Source organism: Photinus pyralis, unplaced genomic scaffold (assembly GCF_008802855.1).
Source record: "Photinus pyralis isolate 1611_PpyrPB1 unplaced genomic scaffold, Ppyr1.3 Ppyr1.4_LG1, whole genome shotgun sequence".
NCBI classification, from domain to species: domain Eukaryota; kingdom Metazoa; phylum Arthropoda; class Insecta; order Coleoptera; family Lampyridae; genus Photinus; species Photinus pyralis.
Genome location: NW_022170249.1, coordinates 54,197,852 through 54,214,743, shown reverse-complemented (window position 1 = coordinate 54,214,743; position 16,892 = coordinate 54,197,852). Strand labels below are relative to the sequence as shown.

At 36.6% G+C, this 16,892-nt stretch overlaps 1 protein-coding gene and 1 long non-coding RNA gene across 3 annotated transcripts in view; one reads left to right on the top strand and one right to left on the bottom strand.

Moving 5' to 3' along the window:
* The window catches only part of LOC116162967 (GTP-binding protein REM 1), a 58,979-nt gene that overhangs the window by 5,066 nt on the left and 37,021 nt on the right, over positions 1 to 16,892 (bottom strand). The window contains exon 5 of the mRNA XM_031476771.1: positions 9,079 to 9,274. Within this exon, the coding sequence (XP_031332631.1) occupies positions 9,079 to 9,274 (196 nt within the window). The remainder of the gene's footprint in view (positions 1 to 9,078; positions 9,275 to 16,892) is intronic.
* Positions 16,110 to 16,888, top strand: LOC116159330. 2 transcript variants are annotated; one of them, XR_004142958.1, is made up of 3 exons: positions 16,110 to 16,465; positions 16,580 to 16,663; positions 16,821 to 16,888. It is a non-coding gene; the product is annotated as an uncharacterized LOC116159330 (long non-coding RNA). The 2 variants fall into 2 exon arrangements; XR_004142959.1 differs by lacking the exon at positions 16,821 to 16,888 and having other exon boundaries at positions 16,110 to 16,294; positions 16,353 to 16,465; positions 16,580 to 16,772.

Genomic DNA, 16,892 nt, shown 5'->3' with positions numbered 1-16,892 from the left:
GAAAACAAAATCTATGCGGTGCGTTAATGGCTAGAACGATACGCGATTGCGTGCGGTAATGGAGCTATAAACAACGCGAAATAGAAAAAATAAATTTGTTTGCTTCGTTGCGTATTAGGCAATGATGGCACCTTAAACGTCCGGATTTGTTGACATAGGGTGCCATCATAGCCGGATTTGTTGACATAGGGTGCCATCATAGCCAATGCAGTATTTTCATATTTTATTTTAGAAATGGGCGAGTCTATAAATAAGAAACGGCAGTCGTGGCAAGAAGATGATATGAAATCTGCATTGGAAGAAGTAAGAAACAAACAGATGGGTTGGAAACGGGCTGCAAAAACTTACAATGTACCTGCAAGCACGTTACGTAGAAGATTTCATCAAAAGAACCGTTTTGCTACAGCTTCCAGTAAAGGTTTTTTGGGAGGTAAGCGTCCTACATTTAGCAAGGAGTTAGAAGAAATACTGGTCTCCCATTTAAGAGATCTTGAGGTTCGTTTTTTTGGATTAAACATGGTAGAACTTCGAAGACTGGCGTTTGACATAGCAGAGTCCAACCACTTACCACATCCTTTTAATAAAACAAAGAAAATGGCAGGGTGGGATTGGGTGCACGGATTTTTAAAAAGAAATCCTTCAATAAGTTTGCGACTACCAGAAAAAACTTCACTAGCCAGAGCACAAGCATTTAATAAACCCAAAATTAAGGAGTTTTTTTCAATCTTAACAAAGGTTATTGACGACAATAATCTGTCGCCAAACCAAATCTGGAACGTAGATGAAAGTGGATTTTCTACTGTACATTCCAAGTCTGCAAAAATATTCGCAACCAAAGGCCGCAAGCAAGTTGGCATATTGTCTAGCGCGGAAAGAGGTAATCACTTTACAGTGATTTGTTCCATGAATGCGATTGGGACCTATGTTCCTCCAGCTATCATATATCCAAGAAAAAAAATGAAACAAGATCTCTTAGACCATGCTCTACCAGGTTGCTTAGGATTATGTCAGGAAAATGGATGGGTTAATGGGGATTTGTTTCTAAAATGGCTCATACATTTTAACGATTTTGTAAAACCATCATTGACCTCAAAAGTGCTTTTAATAGTCGATGGTCATGGAAGCCACAAGAATCTACCAGTCTTGGAATTTGCAAAACGAAATGGCATAATTTTATTTTGCCTTCCGCCTCATACCACGCATCGCTTACAGCCGTTGGACGTAAGCGTTTATGGACCTTTAACCATTTATTATGATCAAGAAATTCAGAAATGGTTGCGATCAAATCCAGGTCGTGCTGTGACACACACTCAGGTGGGGGAATTATTTTGCAATGCGTACAAAAAAGCAGCTACAATTGAAAATGCTTTGAGTGGATTTTCCAAAACGGGAATTCAACCACTAAATATGGATATATTTCCTGATTATGTTTTTGCTGCTGCTGAAACCACAAATATTGTCCATCAGAATGAAGAAAACGATTTGCCAAATGAAGTCGTTGAAGTTAAAGCACCAGCTGGAGAGATAGCCTCTTCTTCAAAAGTGAGTTCCAAATTGTCAAATTCGCCAAATTCAGACCAAAATAAGATGTCGAAATTTAAGGAATCTCTGCTTCAAATATCGCCGATGCCTATTGCTCCTGCACCACAGGATGGCCTAAGAAAAAAACGCAAAAGAGGAACAACAGGTGTGTTAAACACCTCACCAGCTATTACAGCAGCACAACTTGCAGAGGCAGAAAAGAAGGAGAAAGAAAGACGAAAGACCCTTAGAAAGAAACATGAAACCGTGAGGAGTTTATTTGATAATAGCGAAGATGAGGAAGAAGTTGAGATATTCGAAAGCGACCACGAATCTGATGCAGCCTGTCTCTACTGCAATGAACTGTTTTCAATATCCAAGAAGGGAGAGCACTGGATTCGTTGTCAAAAGTGTAACAGTTGGTGCCACACAGAATGTGCAGGAGTAGATAGAAAAATTAAAGTGTTTAAATGTGAATTATGCATATAAATGTTTTTTTTTTGTACTACTAGATATAGTTTTTGAGTTCCTTTGCATTTTTGTTTTCTTTATTATGAAATATTTAAAATAAACCATAAAAAAACAAAGTATGCCATCATACCCCGACTATTCGGTTATGATGGCATATTCGGGTTTTTTCCTAATTTATATGTCAAAGTTTTTGTTTTGCTTTTTCTATAACAACCATTCGTTATCTCAAAAGAGTACAGGGTTACTAATTTTTTCGTGCTAAAACGAGTCTTCTATCTAGTCTATTAATGATATTAGAGACAATTTTTGTTAGGGGTGCCAACACAGACTGATCTCCCCTAATTTGTGTGCTTGAATGATGGAAATGGACAGTGATGCGAGTTTTTCATACAGCTTGCTCTCATTTTTGGAATCGGGTGCCCTCCGTCGTGAAGAACTATACAAGATTACTGTGGATGATATTAACGATAATAATCTCATAATATAATAATCCCAATAATCTTCACTGCGCATATGATGATATTCTTAAAGAGGTTGACGAATCTGTCAGTGTCACTCATTTAATAGATGTAAATCCAGCATCAGCTTCCAAGATTCAAATTGTTAATCCCACTAATTGCACATTTAATATTAATATTAAATTTATAAATAAAACCCATCAGTGTTTTGTTATTCTTATGCTTTAATTTTTTTAGGTACGAACGTGAAAAAAGTTTTGTATGCAATTCGTGAGTAAAGTATATTTTTTTACTCGGCGGATTTGCGCACTCGCGGGCACTCGCCTTCGGCTCGAGCGGCAAATCTTCCTTCTCGTGAAAAAAAGATATACTTTACTCACTTGTTGCATAAATAACTATTTTTATTATACCTGAATCACAATCTCCGTTTTAAACACTCAAATGCGTGCGAAAAAAAGGCCTTTAAAACACACGTTCTTTAAAGTTGCTAAGTAATGATACTTCAAGTATGACTTTTGAAACTGTCATCTGGGTGAAGTAAAAAACCTTCTTAGGTCGCTTTCTGTAAATGCAGAACATTTCTTTGGCTTGTATACCTATCCTTTGGTTGAAGCTTTCGCAAACGCGCTTAATTTAGGGTATGCTTCCAAATCTGTTCCACTTTTTAATCGCAGCATTGTTTGAAGTTTTGAATGAATGCACTAAAAGGTAGAAGATTTAAATACCTTTGACATTTCCTTCATATATGCCAGCATTATCGATGCATTTAAGACTTAATTCGTAAGTAACTTCTTATTCATCCAAGGAAACAACTTTTCGTATTCTTTATAATAGGCTTTACTGGATTTGGATTTCACACCTACCAACGTTTGTTTAGATTTTACAACAAGCGATTGAATGCACGGTGTATTATCTTTTTCAACGGAAATCGTTTTATTCACAAAGACGATGATTTTTATAAGCAAACGTCAAGTGACTTTTCCATGGCAATCGTGAAATTATGAACACCCATCCCACTTAATTAGACATGTATTCGAGTATAACGTCAATATAATTTCATTATATTTCCTATTTTAAAATTATACTGCAGGTATAATAAAAAATACTATAAGATGCAAGTGTAGGTATAATTGGTCTTTAAAGCACTTGCAACGTTAAAGGCACTTCGAAACATAATTAAATTAATATATACTGCATAGATACGTGTGTATATTCAGAATGAGGTAAATGAAGCAGGCCATTGTAATTAAAGTAAGAGCCCGGTGAGCTCAGTTAAGAGTACCACAACCGAATGATGAATGAAAAGCAGTTCACTTCAGTTCGTAATGACATTATGGCACTTTTTTTTTGTTGGAACGGGCATTTTATAGTTTATCAGAATTTGAGAACTTTAATTTTAGGAATATGTAGATTGTCAATTATTATTTTTTAGTTAGGTACGCATTGCATTTCATTTGGATATTAATCTTTGTTAAAATTTGAATGTATTATATTGTGCATGTTCAAGAAGAAAGAATGTAGCATTCTGTTGCAACCATGCGAGCAGAAAGCACGTGTAAAAATAAATTCACGTTTAGTTCGATTTTCTCGCAATTTAATCTTGCTCGACACCTCCACAACAATCTTCAATATAAGTAATTCTCTGTACTGGCGCGTTACGATTAATTAAAGTTCACTAAACTAAAGACATGTGAAGTTAACTAATAGTGTGCAACCTCAAAAAACACAATTTTGGCGACGAGATGAAAGCGACTGCGTATTGTTTACTTGTCAGGGTAAGCAATCTTCAAATGCTTATTATTCGATATTTCCGGTCTAACTCGAAATGGATCAGTTTCAATCGCTTATGGAAGTATTCAATAATCAACAAAAAGCACTCATTGAAACTATCGCAAAAACATTCGCTGGTGAACCTCAGAAAAGTGGTTTTCAAACACAAACTCCTGTGAATCCACAAGTTCTTATACTGCCGCGCCGTTCGAGAATTTCAATGCTTCCAAAGAAAACTTCAAAATGTACAGAAGCTCGTTTTGAGAATTACTTGACGATGAAAGGCGTTTTTCAAGACAAAACGTTGTGTGCTCAAATGCTCCTGAATTCAATACGTTCTAGTAATTACCAGTTAATTGCTCGTTGGTCGCGCCCAAACAACCCATCGAACAATCGTACGAAGATATTGTTCAAGTGCTTGAAACCCAGTTGTGTCCTAAACGAAATATTTTGGTTGCTCAACACCGTTTCCTGTCTGTAACAACAAGGCGGGTGGTCTATTGCAGACTACATTGCGGTTTTGCGTCGCGATATTTCCGAATGCTTTTGTGTGTCACGCAGAAAATTGTCAAGGCAGTATTGCGGAAATATTTTTGTGTGCACAACTCATTGGGGGCATACGGGACAGTGCTATCCGGAAACAAATTTTGCAATTGGATGATGAAAAATCGAAATTCGGTGCTATCGTGAAAAAGGCACTTGCACTTGAGGCGTCTAAAATTGATAGCCGTGAAATTTCAAACCGTCAACCAACTTTATCAGTATCTCTTAGAGGAAACGACATAAACAAAATTGGAGAACACAGATCACGTGCCCAAAATCCATCCACCAACCATGACAATAGAATCAGGCCTTCAAATAATTCATCTACCAACACACAGAGTTCGTCTCGAGATTCGCGTTCAAAATCACGGTCTCGACTCAATTACCAGCACCTAGAACTCGACAACCGCTACCTCCGTTGTTCTTTTAAGCACCCTACCAAAGATTGCCGTGCTGATATATCAAAACTCCGGTGTGATTCTTGTAAACGAACGGGTCATGTTGCAGCCGTTTGTGCCATCAACCAAATTATCGACATCTTCGAAAAATTCAGCCCTGGTCAAGACTCAAATAAATATTTTGTTGAAGTTCTTTGAGGGTAAACCGCAAATCTTCGAAGTGGATTCTGGCGCCGGTATGACGCTCCTAGGTAGAACTTGGATTAGCCTTGGAGATTTCGATGAACAAAACTCTACATTATTAAATGTGAACTCACTTGACATTGTTACAGACATAATGAGAGATTTTGCTGATATATTTTAGCCCAAAGTCGAATGTGTACCTGGAATCACTTGCTCCCTCGAGTTGCGTCCTAATTCAAGACCAGTTTTCATCAAAGAACGACCTGTCAAATACGACTCTTCATTTGAAGAGTGTAAGCAGAGACTGACAGCTTGCCTCGAAAGGTTAAAAAAGAACAAAGCAAATGTTCGTTTTTCAAAACTCAAGTTCAATATTTAGGATACTGTGTCAGATATAACGAAATTTCGAAATGTCCTAAGACAGTTGAGGCTATTGCCAACATGGGGGAACCTCAAAATCCTGATGAGCTACATCGTTTCTTAGGAATGGTTACCTATTATGCGAGCCTGTCTTCTATAACCTACCCTCTGCGTCAATTGATTCATAAAGGCAGTCAATGGGTTTGGACTCAAAAATGCCAAAAGGCTTTACAGCAGCTCAGAACAGAAATCATTAGCGATCGAGTTATCATGCCATATGGTCCATCGCTTCCAGTGAGTTTGGCTTGCGATGACGGTCCCACAGAAATCGCTGATGTTTTATCTCACGACGTTAATCGCGTAGAACGGCCTATAACCTTCATTTTAAGATCTTTGACAAACGCAGAAAAAAATTACTCCCAACTTGACCGGGAGGCAATAATTTTTTGTGTTTCAAGACTATATATGTACCTCACTGGTCGTCCATTCACGCTAATTACTGATAACCAGCCGCTGACCAGAATTTTACACCAGGAAACGAAGCTGCCATCCTTTACGTCAGCGAGACTACTTCGATACGCGACTTTTCTTCAAGAGTTCGACTACAAAGTTGTACACAGAAAAGCAGAGGATAACGTACATGTTGACTGTCTCTCCAGAGCTACTTATCCTACATCACAATCTAGCTCCTCTACAGAATACATCAGGAGTCTCGAAGTTTCAACCCTTGAAGATCTGATCATCAACCAGATTTCTACTGACGTCATCGCTAGTTCAACTATTTCTGAAGAAACAACCAAGGACGCATTTCTTTCATTCATTCATTTCTTTTACAGCACTTCCAATGGCATCATTTTCAAGAATCAACGTGTTTTTATACCTGAAGTCTTCAAAAAAGAGTTCTCTTGGAACTGCATCGAACACATGTGGGCCTCGTAAAAATGAAACAGTTGGCAAGACGCCATTGCTTCTGGAAAAACATCGACAAAGATATAGATGCAATGGTAAAAACCTTCCAGGAATGCGCACTATCCCAGAAAAGTCCAGCTAAAGTTCCTCTCCATCATTGGGACGATCCGCAGCATAATTTTGCACGCGTCTATATTGGTTATGCTGAGCCGTTTTTGAAGTTCACTAAACTAAAGGCATGTCACGTTAACTAATAGTGTGCAACCGCAAAAAACACAACACTAGGCATGCAAGAGAATAGGATAGAGATCCCCCTTGCGGCCCTCTCTCTCGGATTGCGCTGGCGGACGAAGCGCGCGTTCAATGAACAGTGGTTTGGGAAGGTAGACGTCTGCCCACGACTGTGGTGAATGTCAGCAGACTACGCTGCATTGAAGTTCCACGCTGTCCGCTAGTAGGTACTGCGGCTTTTCCCATGCCGATGTACTAGTTCCCTTGCACCGCGGATTGGGGGTATAGGTTCGTGGACTCTGCGCAGGGCCTTCACCATTTTTCAGAATGAGTTGTCTCGCAGCTAGTGCGCCGATTTTGTCGCTTCATCGTCCGTTGCGGTGATTTTTAATGGCGACTTTATCTTCTCCTTCCAGACGATTAGGTTCCAGTTTGTCGATGGGAGTTCAGGAGTTTTAGCATCTCCTACGTCCACGGAGCGCGTATCAGTGCTGGTGCTGGGAGGATTTCGGCATTTTGGGCAAAACGGGCAAGGTCTGCGTTTAAGATTTTTAAATGAAATTTTGTATGTAGGCACTTCGAATAAAAGTAAAACTAATGCCGAATCAAAAAATTTGTTTTGCGCATGCGTACTTGATTTTTTTAAATTTGGAAGCTATTTTCAGAAAACATATACCAATTGTATCCTAACAAAACATAAATTTTAAAAACTTTTTCTTTAGAAAAATGTTTAATTTAGAGATGAACCTTCCAGAATGCCATAATCTTAAGGAAAAGTTTATTGGGAGTTTTATTATATATTTTACACTGACAATATATTCGAAAAGAGATCAAAGTACTTCTAAAAAACACGCTAGTAAATCTGTAACTGGTCATTTATTAACGATCCTCGAGATCGTTTATAATTTTGTATTGCTGTCTCTCTGACCGTCTGCCTGTCCATCCGTCCGTCTGTCTGTCCGTGTGCACGATAACTTTGTGTAGAAACGTCCGATCGCTTTGAAAATTGAAACATCTTCAGGATATAAGAAAGGTCGCTATTGTTTTTCGGCTACGTAGACTAGCGAGCCGAAAAGTTACAGCCCAAAAACTGCCCAAACCTCAACAAAAGGGTTTCTTTTATAATTCTTGTTACTAAGAACATATGAATATCCGGTTTTCTGTGTTAGTAAATATTTCTTAATCTTCAGGCAACTATGCAGATGCAAAAAAATATTACAACTTTTCTATTTACGCAATCCCAATTTTTTTATTTGTTACGATATTTAATGGAAATGTTGTATGTAGGCACCTCGAATAAAAGAAAAACTGATACCGTTCAAAAAATTTGTTTTGCGCATGCGCAATCCGATTTTTTTACATCTCCGTTAGTTGTGAACCGAATTGCATGAAATTTTGTATGTAGGCACCTCAAATAAAAGTAAAGCTAGAACCGAATCAAAAAATTTTTTTGCGCATGCAAACTAATTCCGATTCAAAAGTTCGTTTTACAAGCTATGCTGATCTGGTGGGACAGAATCAACCCCTTAAGGTGTATTGTAAAAATGATGTATGTGTGAAGATCTCGAGGATCGTTCGGTATTCAGTTGTATCGGATTTTTATGCTTGTCTTGGTTATGTGTTCCCAGGCGTTATATGTTGCTGAGACGTGTTCTTGTGTTAAATTTATTTTTTTTAGGTGACATGCCCTAATTTAAAAACTTCAAATCAAATCAGATCTATTAATAAGTTAAAAAAAGTTTTGTTTAACGAATGGGCCATCATAGGTCAATTAAAAATGAATAGATTTCCATTGTGATTGAAGATGGTTGGATACCAACCGCGCCTTGAAATTGGCATTGATTCTTCCAGTTGTACCTATTCCACTATTACGGATCCGCTCCATACGGTTGAGTACAGTGTAGCCTTTACTCATAGTAATCTGATACCGCTTGCGACCGACTCTTAATTTTAATTGGATTTTTTTGTATAATCGGTTGCCATAACAAAACTATAATTGTGATTTAAATATACTGCAACTTCTCCACTCGACGTATTTCATCATCACCAAAAAATTTAGCGAAAGTCGTCCTCTAATTGAAAAAGATCGCCCAATTATGTATGTGGTACACTAGGAACTATAGATTTCTAGAGTCGGTGGTTCTTTTTATTATAGATTTGATTGAAATCCATAATTAGCGAATTTGTGCTTTATGCAAGTATTTTTAAACTATGTACCCGACTAAAGTACGTACCTTCCGTGGAAACCACCCTCGATCTGACGAGATCCGCTTTATTCGCAACTAAAATTACAGCTTTTGTGCTGATGTTGTCAGAGGTCCACAAATTTTGTAGAATTCGTTCGGCGCACATCAAACTGGATCGGTCGGCACTTGAATAAACAACGCAGTAGGCGTGTGGATCATTGTACTTATTTATGCAGCTCTCAGGCTGAAACAAAGAAAGAATAAATGGAATCAGTATTCTTGAAAGGTTTTGGTAATTGCAAGAGCAGTAGGCAGTTTGTATTGAATAATCCTCTTTCATCTCATTCAAGCTTTTTTTTTTAATTTTACACTTGAAAGACTTTTCATTGTATCCCACACACATTTTCACCATTCGATAGGTTCGATAGATCGTGTACTTCTTTATTGTTTCTCACAGCGAGAGAAGCAAACATTAATACCTGCCCCATTTATATAGTTCAGCTTTGTCAATAATGTCATACTGACATTTCGGTATGGGCGTTTCTCTTTTACTTTAGGGTTGCGGCAAGCTACCAAAAAGTTTAATACCCTAAGTGAAATATTACAAACAAGGGTAACAACTTCTATACGAGCGAGGAAACTATCGAAATTGGAAGAAATGCGAAATTACACGAAGTTTGGAAGAGCAATTGTTCGGAATAGTTAGAAAGTGAGAATAGAAATATGGAATAGCGAAAGAGTCTGAAGGATACTCGATACTTTTTCATGCATGACAAAAAGTAAGTGAGGTAAACTCTTTGTAAATTGCTTTTTTAGGTAATAAATCTTGTGAAAAACAGTTTACGGCTATCCTTACTTCCGTAAGAGATTTTCTGTCCATTATTTTTCTGTAGGACAGTTAAGTATTAAAGTCGGTATCTACTTGTTTTTCACTTCTGTTGGCGTTCGACATTGAATACATCAATTCAAAGGTTTTATGATCATAGGGAATATTCGACAAGAGTCTAACAGTACCCTTTGTCCGTCGTGTCTAAAGCTATAAATAATATAAATAAATAGCATTATGCGATAATAATAATAATAATGGGATAATAAAAAAATAAAAATATGTAATTTTACATGAACTTTTACGTGTAAAGAGCCTTATTATGGTAGTATATTAAATATTGGGACCACTATTTAGTTTTTAAGTTAAGCGACTGAACTTCTTTTCCTTTTCGAAATAAAATTTTTAATTTCTAAGTAAACTCGCAAATCCTTTAGCAAAAATTATTCTTGACCCACGGCTAGCTCTGATTTTTTAAATTTACGGAGACTTTCTTCTATTAAGGGTGGAATTCATAGACATTACTTAAGTTTGACTTACACTTGACTAAGTGCACACTTAGTTTAGTTTAAGTGGAACTTATATTTACTGTTAGTATCTGTCCAAATTTCGCGCGTTACTATAGCAATAATGTCATGCGTCACCTTAACTTTATATGTCTATATCTTTGAATACCACTAAGTACACGCTAAGTATGAGTAAAGTGTAAGTCTAACTTAAGTAATATCTATGAATTCCACCCTAATTGTGAACGGAAATAACAAAACTCAATTCCCTTTAAATAAATCCGATTTTTGTGGGTTCATAGATGACAAACAAATACATGCAAGACAAAACCGTTTTAACTATCTATAGTTTGCGCTCTTTAAGAATTTTCCAACCACAAAATTTGGTATTATACTTTTAAACTCAATCACATTGCGTCTTATGGAATCGTTCACACACGCATTCTTCCCCCATACAGTATCGGCGACTAAATTTCGATCTCTCGCCAGTTCCAGTCACCCGGCAATTTTACGATTTTGGAGCATTGATGGGATATTAGTTCATTGGAACTGTTTACACGAGGAGACTTTTTCATTAGCACGCTACTGCATCGTCGAAAAGTACTTCACTCCAAAAGACAAGTTTAGAATGTCCAAAGTCTGGGAAGTGTATTTCACATAAATTCAGACGGTAGACTGTATCTCGGATACAGTATGTCCTCAAAATTCGTGTCAAATACACTTCGTAGACTTTGGGAATTCTAAACTGCTCTTCGCAGTTTTTCGGCGAAGTATTTTCAGTGTACTGGCGGGCTAATGAAAAAGTATCCTCATATAACAGTGCCATAATATGAACAATCGGTCCCCAAAGTCGTAAAATCTCCGGGCGACTGGGACTACTATATGGGGGTCTGCATGCGTGTGTGAACGGCTCCATAAGACGCAATGTTACAAGTATATCCCCGTGTAAAAGCGGTCTTAATTTTACATAAATAAACGAAATGGCTCCTCATACACCACGGCCCTTTTGCAAGTGACAATGTTGATACAGAATTGGTTTTGATACAATCCTCCTTCAGTGACAATGAATTAAGGAAGATAGGTGACAGACTGGAATGTTTCCGACGGTAACACTATACTTCTCTAAATTTTCTTTAAACAAACAAAAAATTCGAAATAAATTATACGCACTTTTCTCAGATAATTTAGACTTATTTTAATTTAAAACAAAAACTGAACCTGTCACCCGTTGACCAAATTGATGGTATTAATTGTAACATATTTAAATTTTGTTCAATCGTCGATTTCAACCTTCCTCTACAGCCTTCAAACAAATAAATCATAGCGTCATTAAAAAGATCCAGTTTCCAACATTTTACCAAATAATACGTGGCACCGTTCTCTATTACTAACATCAACTATCCCCTTAAATGACAAACAATGAAATATCAGACTGCTCTTTACACAACAATTGGCAATTTATAATTTACATATTCGTTTCAGTTAGAAGACTTTCGTTATTTAAATTAAACTGAAAAGATCGTCACTTAACCGAGTCCTTACACGAATTTTGTTTAAAATGGAAAAATGTCTTCACAATATCGAACAGGTACAAAATAATTACATCTCTATTTTAACGGTCCCAACAACTCAAAATTTTACTAACCAAACCCTTGAAGCAAACGATCTGTATTAAATATAGAAATACGGGTTTTCATTCTAATTACGATACAAGGAAATGGAAACTCGCTCATTGCAATTGAGTCTGAGTTCGTTACGGTAGAGCCACCACGGGTGGCGGACAGGAGGACGCCCACACAGATACCTGAATAATCGTAGTGACTTGTTCTGCGCCAATGCCTAAGGCTGTTCAATTGATGTATTGTTCCATCGTTCTTTATTTTAAACGTGTTGTGTGATGCAGAATGGAATCAAAGAAAATCTTTTTTAAACACGTTTTTTATTAGGTCCTATTGCGGCTATCGATTTCGACCTTATAAGGTCATCTTCAGGCCGAGCGTCATACGGTGAAATGAGGAAGCATGTAATATTATTAACGGTATTATATGTATTAGTTATCAGGAAAGATATTTTTAAGTATATTAAAAGTGAGGTTGTGTTCCGTGTCCCATTTTGAAGAACAATGACAGGTTTCACTAGAATGCACAACCATTAAGAAATAGTCAATAGAAACAAAGATATGGATGGTTCCGTTGGTTAGCACACAACAATATACATTGGTTTCTATTGGCTATTTCTTAATGATTTAACGATAGTGAACTACTTAATGATTGTATAAATTCATCATTTGTCTAATAGCTACCGACCTGTGTAGTGACATACAACGGCCGTTTGTCCGTTCGTTTAGGTGCCTTTTATAAATTCACTGATATGTAGATAAAGGAATACCGTAGCCTGGAATTGGTTTTATCCTTCATTGTACTCTAGTAGAAGGTTTAAACGAAAGAGATTAATTTATACCAACCAAAGTCCTCCTCCGGCCCTTATCGTGATCGGATAGAATTTCTGATACATATATCTTACAAAGGACGATTGGTACGTCTTGTAACGTGTCGTTGGTTCGGGGAATGTACTCTTGGTTTAGGTGATTGACTGAATGCGCTCTTAGTGACAGCTCTGATTTCTGATGTGGAAAATTTCCAAAGTAATCTAGACCATCTGTACGCGAATGGGACAGGGCTCTTTAGGTAGTTATTTTTATATAATTCCTCTTTGTTAACGTATTTCTTTTAGGTTATGCCATATGTGTCGATTTAAATACTTATCTTTGTTTTATTTATATCGTAATCCGAAACCCATTTATTAATGGGTACGTAATTTCGAATTAATTGAAATTAGGTCTCATTTTTGACATTGTAGTTTATTGACGTATCACTCTTGTTGATGAAGTACCGTTCTCTTATGCAATGCTAAAACGAGTTCACCAATCTATGATTGATATGTCTGCTTAGCTGGAACTCATCTAATACTTGGTATTTACGATCAGATGTTCTGTTCGTCTCTTGTTCCGTTGCTATACCCCATTAATCCCCTCCCCATTAATCATCTGCTTAGAAAGTAAACATCGATAAATCTAGCACTAAACCATTTACTAAGCTACCTCGGTTTAAAAATGCACTTTATCTATGCACAATTTATACTTGTTAAAATGCAACTCATTTGTATCAGAAACCGAAATTCAAAAGCATAGAATTTCCTCTTGCCATTATAATTTACCTACGACGCAACGGTAATCTACTTTAAAATTTACATTATACCTACAGGAAGTTTGGAAATCTCTAAACAATCAATCATTTACGTGGGTAACAGATGCGTCGCTGCCAGGCTTCATAACTGTACTCATATCATTAATTTACCCGAAATTTTAGCAAGAAACTTGTCTATTGGGGAGAAATTTGTAGCAGTTCGTCTAATACACGGATGGCCTACTCCAGCGGTTTCCAAGTAATTGTACAGGCACTATAAATTATCTAGGGAGAATTACAGTTTAACTAGATTTTATGACAATTACTAGAGCCTACAAAGTTTTATTAATAACATTGTCGTTACGCTGTAGGTAGTTATTTAGATAATTACGGTGAAATTTATTCAGCATTTCATAGACTCGTTTTAGAATTTCGTCGGTTTTGGTAGGTTCCCAAGGAAATTCATTGAAGCAAGGGTTATTGCATTTTTATCTAATTCTCTACTGAAAGGATGAGTCAATTTATTTGTGTTTTTCGTCTTTGTGTTTGTGATTTTTTTTTCATGGCGTTATATTACAAAAATTATAGGTCAGTGAAATTATTGATCGCTCTCGATTTATATCACGAGATAAATAAGACAAAAAAACATTCGATCCGTCATTATTAATAAAGCGTGGGTGACATTTAAAAAACGCATTGCGGAATTCCTTCGGATGCTTTTTTCAATATCTGTTCCTGTAGTTTTTAGCCAATAATAACTGCAAGATTTATACTTGCAGTTCTCAGATCGACAGGTTCCGTCGGTAAGCGAAACATCTGCTCAGATTTCGAAGCACCTTATCCATTACGAAAAATTACCTAAGTAGAGATTTAATACTGGTTGATTCTGAATTGATTACCATTCAAGTTTCATTGTTAAATCAGCTGTGTATTAGATCTTTTAAATTCACTGAAACTAAATTTATCAGCCATTGCGTAAGGTAGGTGCCCGGAATGTCTAATTGAAAAGAAATTTACATAATAATTCCCGAAGACAAATCTTCAAATACGAATCGCGCTACAGGGGCTAACGAATAACCTAACGAGAACGAGATAAACTGGCCTTTGTCAATTTTGAAGTTTGCCTTTGGCGTTCTTTGTAAAATTTGAAATTCAATATCGTTCTCTTTTAGTAATCCGCTGGAGATGTTGTGTGATGTAACCAAACCTAATAGTGTTACAGAATGTTAAGGATTCTGTTCCAAATTGTTTCCGTCGTTATAGTGTTAGTTATAATCCTACGACAATGTGGACGTTTATTTACGCGACTTGTACGCTAAGAAAATGTGCTGCATTTAACATTTTAGGAGTAAGTGCTGTGTGTAAGTAGATAATTTTATCTTGCAGTCCTTTGATATTAGTGAAGCCTCATAGATGATCCATACGAGTTGATTAAATCTAAATCGAAACCGTCAAAGGGTCTTGGGATGAAGATGTTTGCGTAAAAATATGCGTTAATGGCAACGAAAACTTCTCATGGAGCGAATGGGGGGAACGTGCTTCGCATATCATTTTCATAATTTCCAGCATACGTCACACACACTGCCGCTTATAGGGAAAATTTATGGCGCATTTTGAATGTATAAATCCAATGTCCGGTGATATTCGATTAAAAGTTCTGAAGGGTAGTAAGGTTGAATGACGTTAAAGGATTAAAAAAATCCTTCCATTTTTGTTTAAAGCGTTTCCTTTCCACTTACAGACGTACGTTCGGGTTGTGCGCGCGACAGATCTTTAAAGTGGGTAGAACAGAAAAAGGCCGTCTCCCGCAGGCATTTACATTCCGCCAACTTCACATCATTTCAATCACGTCTATTGAATTTAGCTTAAAATTGAGAAGAACGTATTTTTAAGTGAACTGTATTATTCAGCAACCCTTCTATATCTTACGTTTCCGTTACATTATTTTAGATAGCCTGATGTAGTAATTGATCTTGGTTTATGGAGTATTACGGCAGGGATTGCACGTATTTTGTAGGTAGCTTTACAATAGATATTCCACGTGAGTTGGTTCCTTTACTAAGACTTTAAGGACGATTATAGGAAATTTAAACTCTTTCGTAAGTCATCGATCAGTAATGGATTGCACTTCAGTTAATATATCATTGAGGGGCATATTAAGTATGAATAGTATTACTTTTGTCATTTGCAATATTGATAATGCCAATTAATATCTTCATAATATAGATATATATAGCAGTCTATCCGGCTGAGGCATAAAGAGAGGGCATAACTGGTCATGACTCATTATGCCTCAAACGGCCTGTCAATATCTGTACCTTGGAAGAAAAAGGGCCAATGTCCATAAATTACGGTTTGGGGCTTATGTCATAGACAGTGTTGTCGCCTTCCATACTTTCATATAAAAAAAGGCCAATCTCCACGGTATGCTAATATTCAATATAGTGAATTCCCATTAGGGCGTAAGTCCATTTGAGTTTCATAGAAAAAGGGCTAATGTCCTCAACGATGGACTTTGGCCGTTTCATATTAATTGTGATAAAGGCCAATGTCCATCATGATGGACATTAGCCCTTTTACATGAATTAACTTTTGGACATTGGCCTTAATTAATTATTATGCTGCACATGTTTTAACCTCAAATTTTAGTGTAACGGTATTCTTTTTGTGGTGTTGTTTATGAACAATAAAAATGAATAAAAGGACGCTTCAAATTCTGAGAAACTGCGGACTCGCATCTCAAAATTGTAAGTTCACTTTTGCACATATTTATGTTGCATTGAGGATTAAAGTTATATTTTTTAGCTGATAATGTTGATAAGAAACAGAGAAGTGAGTCAACATTACCTACAAGTTCAATAGCTGATAATAACTGTTATTGTTCACCTGAAACGTCATTACAACCTTTAACTCCTATTGTAAGTATACTTGTACATAATGGAATAAACGGCACTCAAATTCTAAATTTTGCGATTGAATAGATTACCAAACAATATTATTATTAAAATGTATTATTGCTAAATTGGTTTTAGGTATCCAATGAGATCCAACTGATTGAGGATAACGATTCGAATAATTACGCAACTTTGCAGAACATTACGATTGAAACTAATGCGGTGAGTGGTTTTTATCTTATTCATTTTTTTAGAAAATGCAGATCGACAGGAAACAATGATAACACAAGCCAAAACTTTTTTAAGCAATGTCGGTTTTACCAATAGGCTAACTACATATCTTAGTGAGACAGAGATAACAACCGAGTTTTTGTTTTAGACCAATCTCGAACCAGGGGAATTTATTACTGACAACGATGATGATTCATATGTAGATCCTGATTACTCCCCC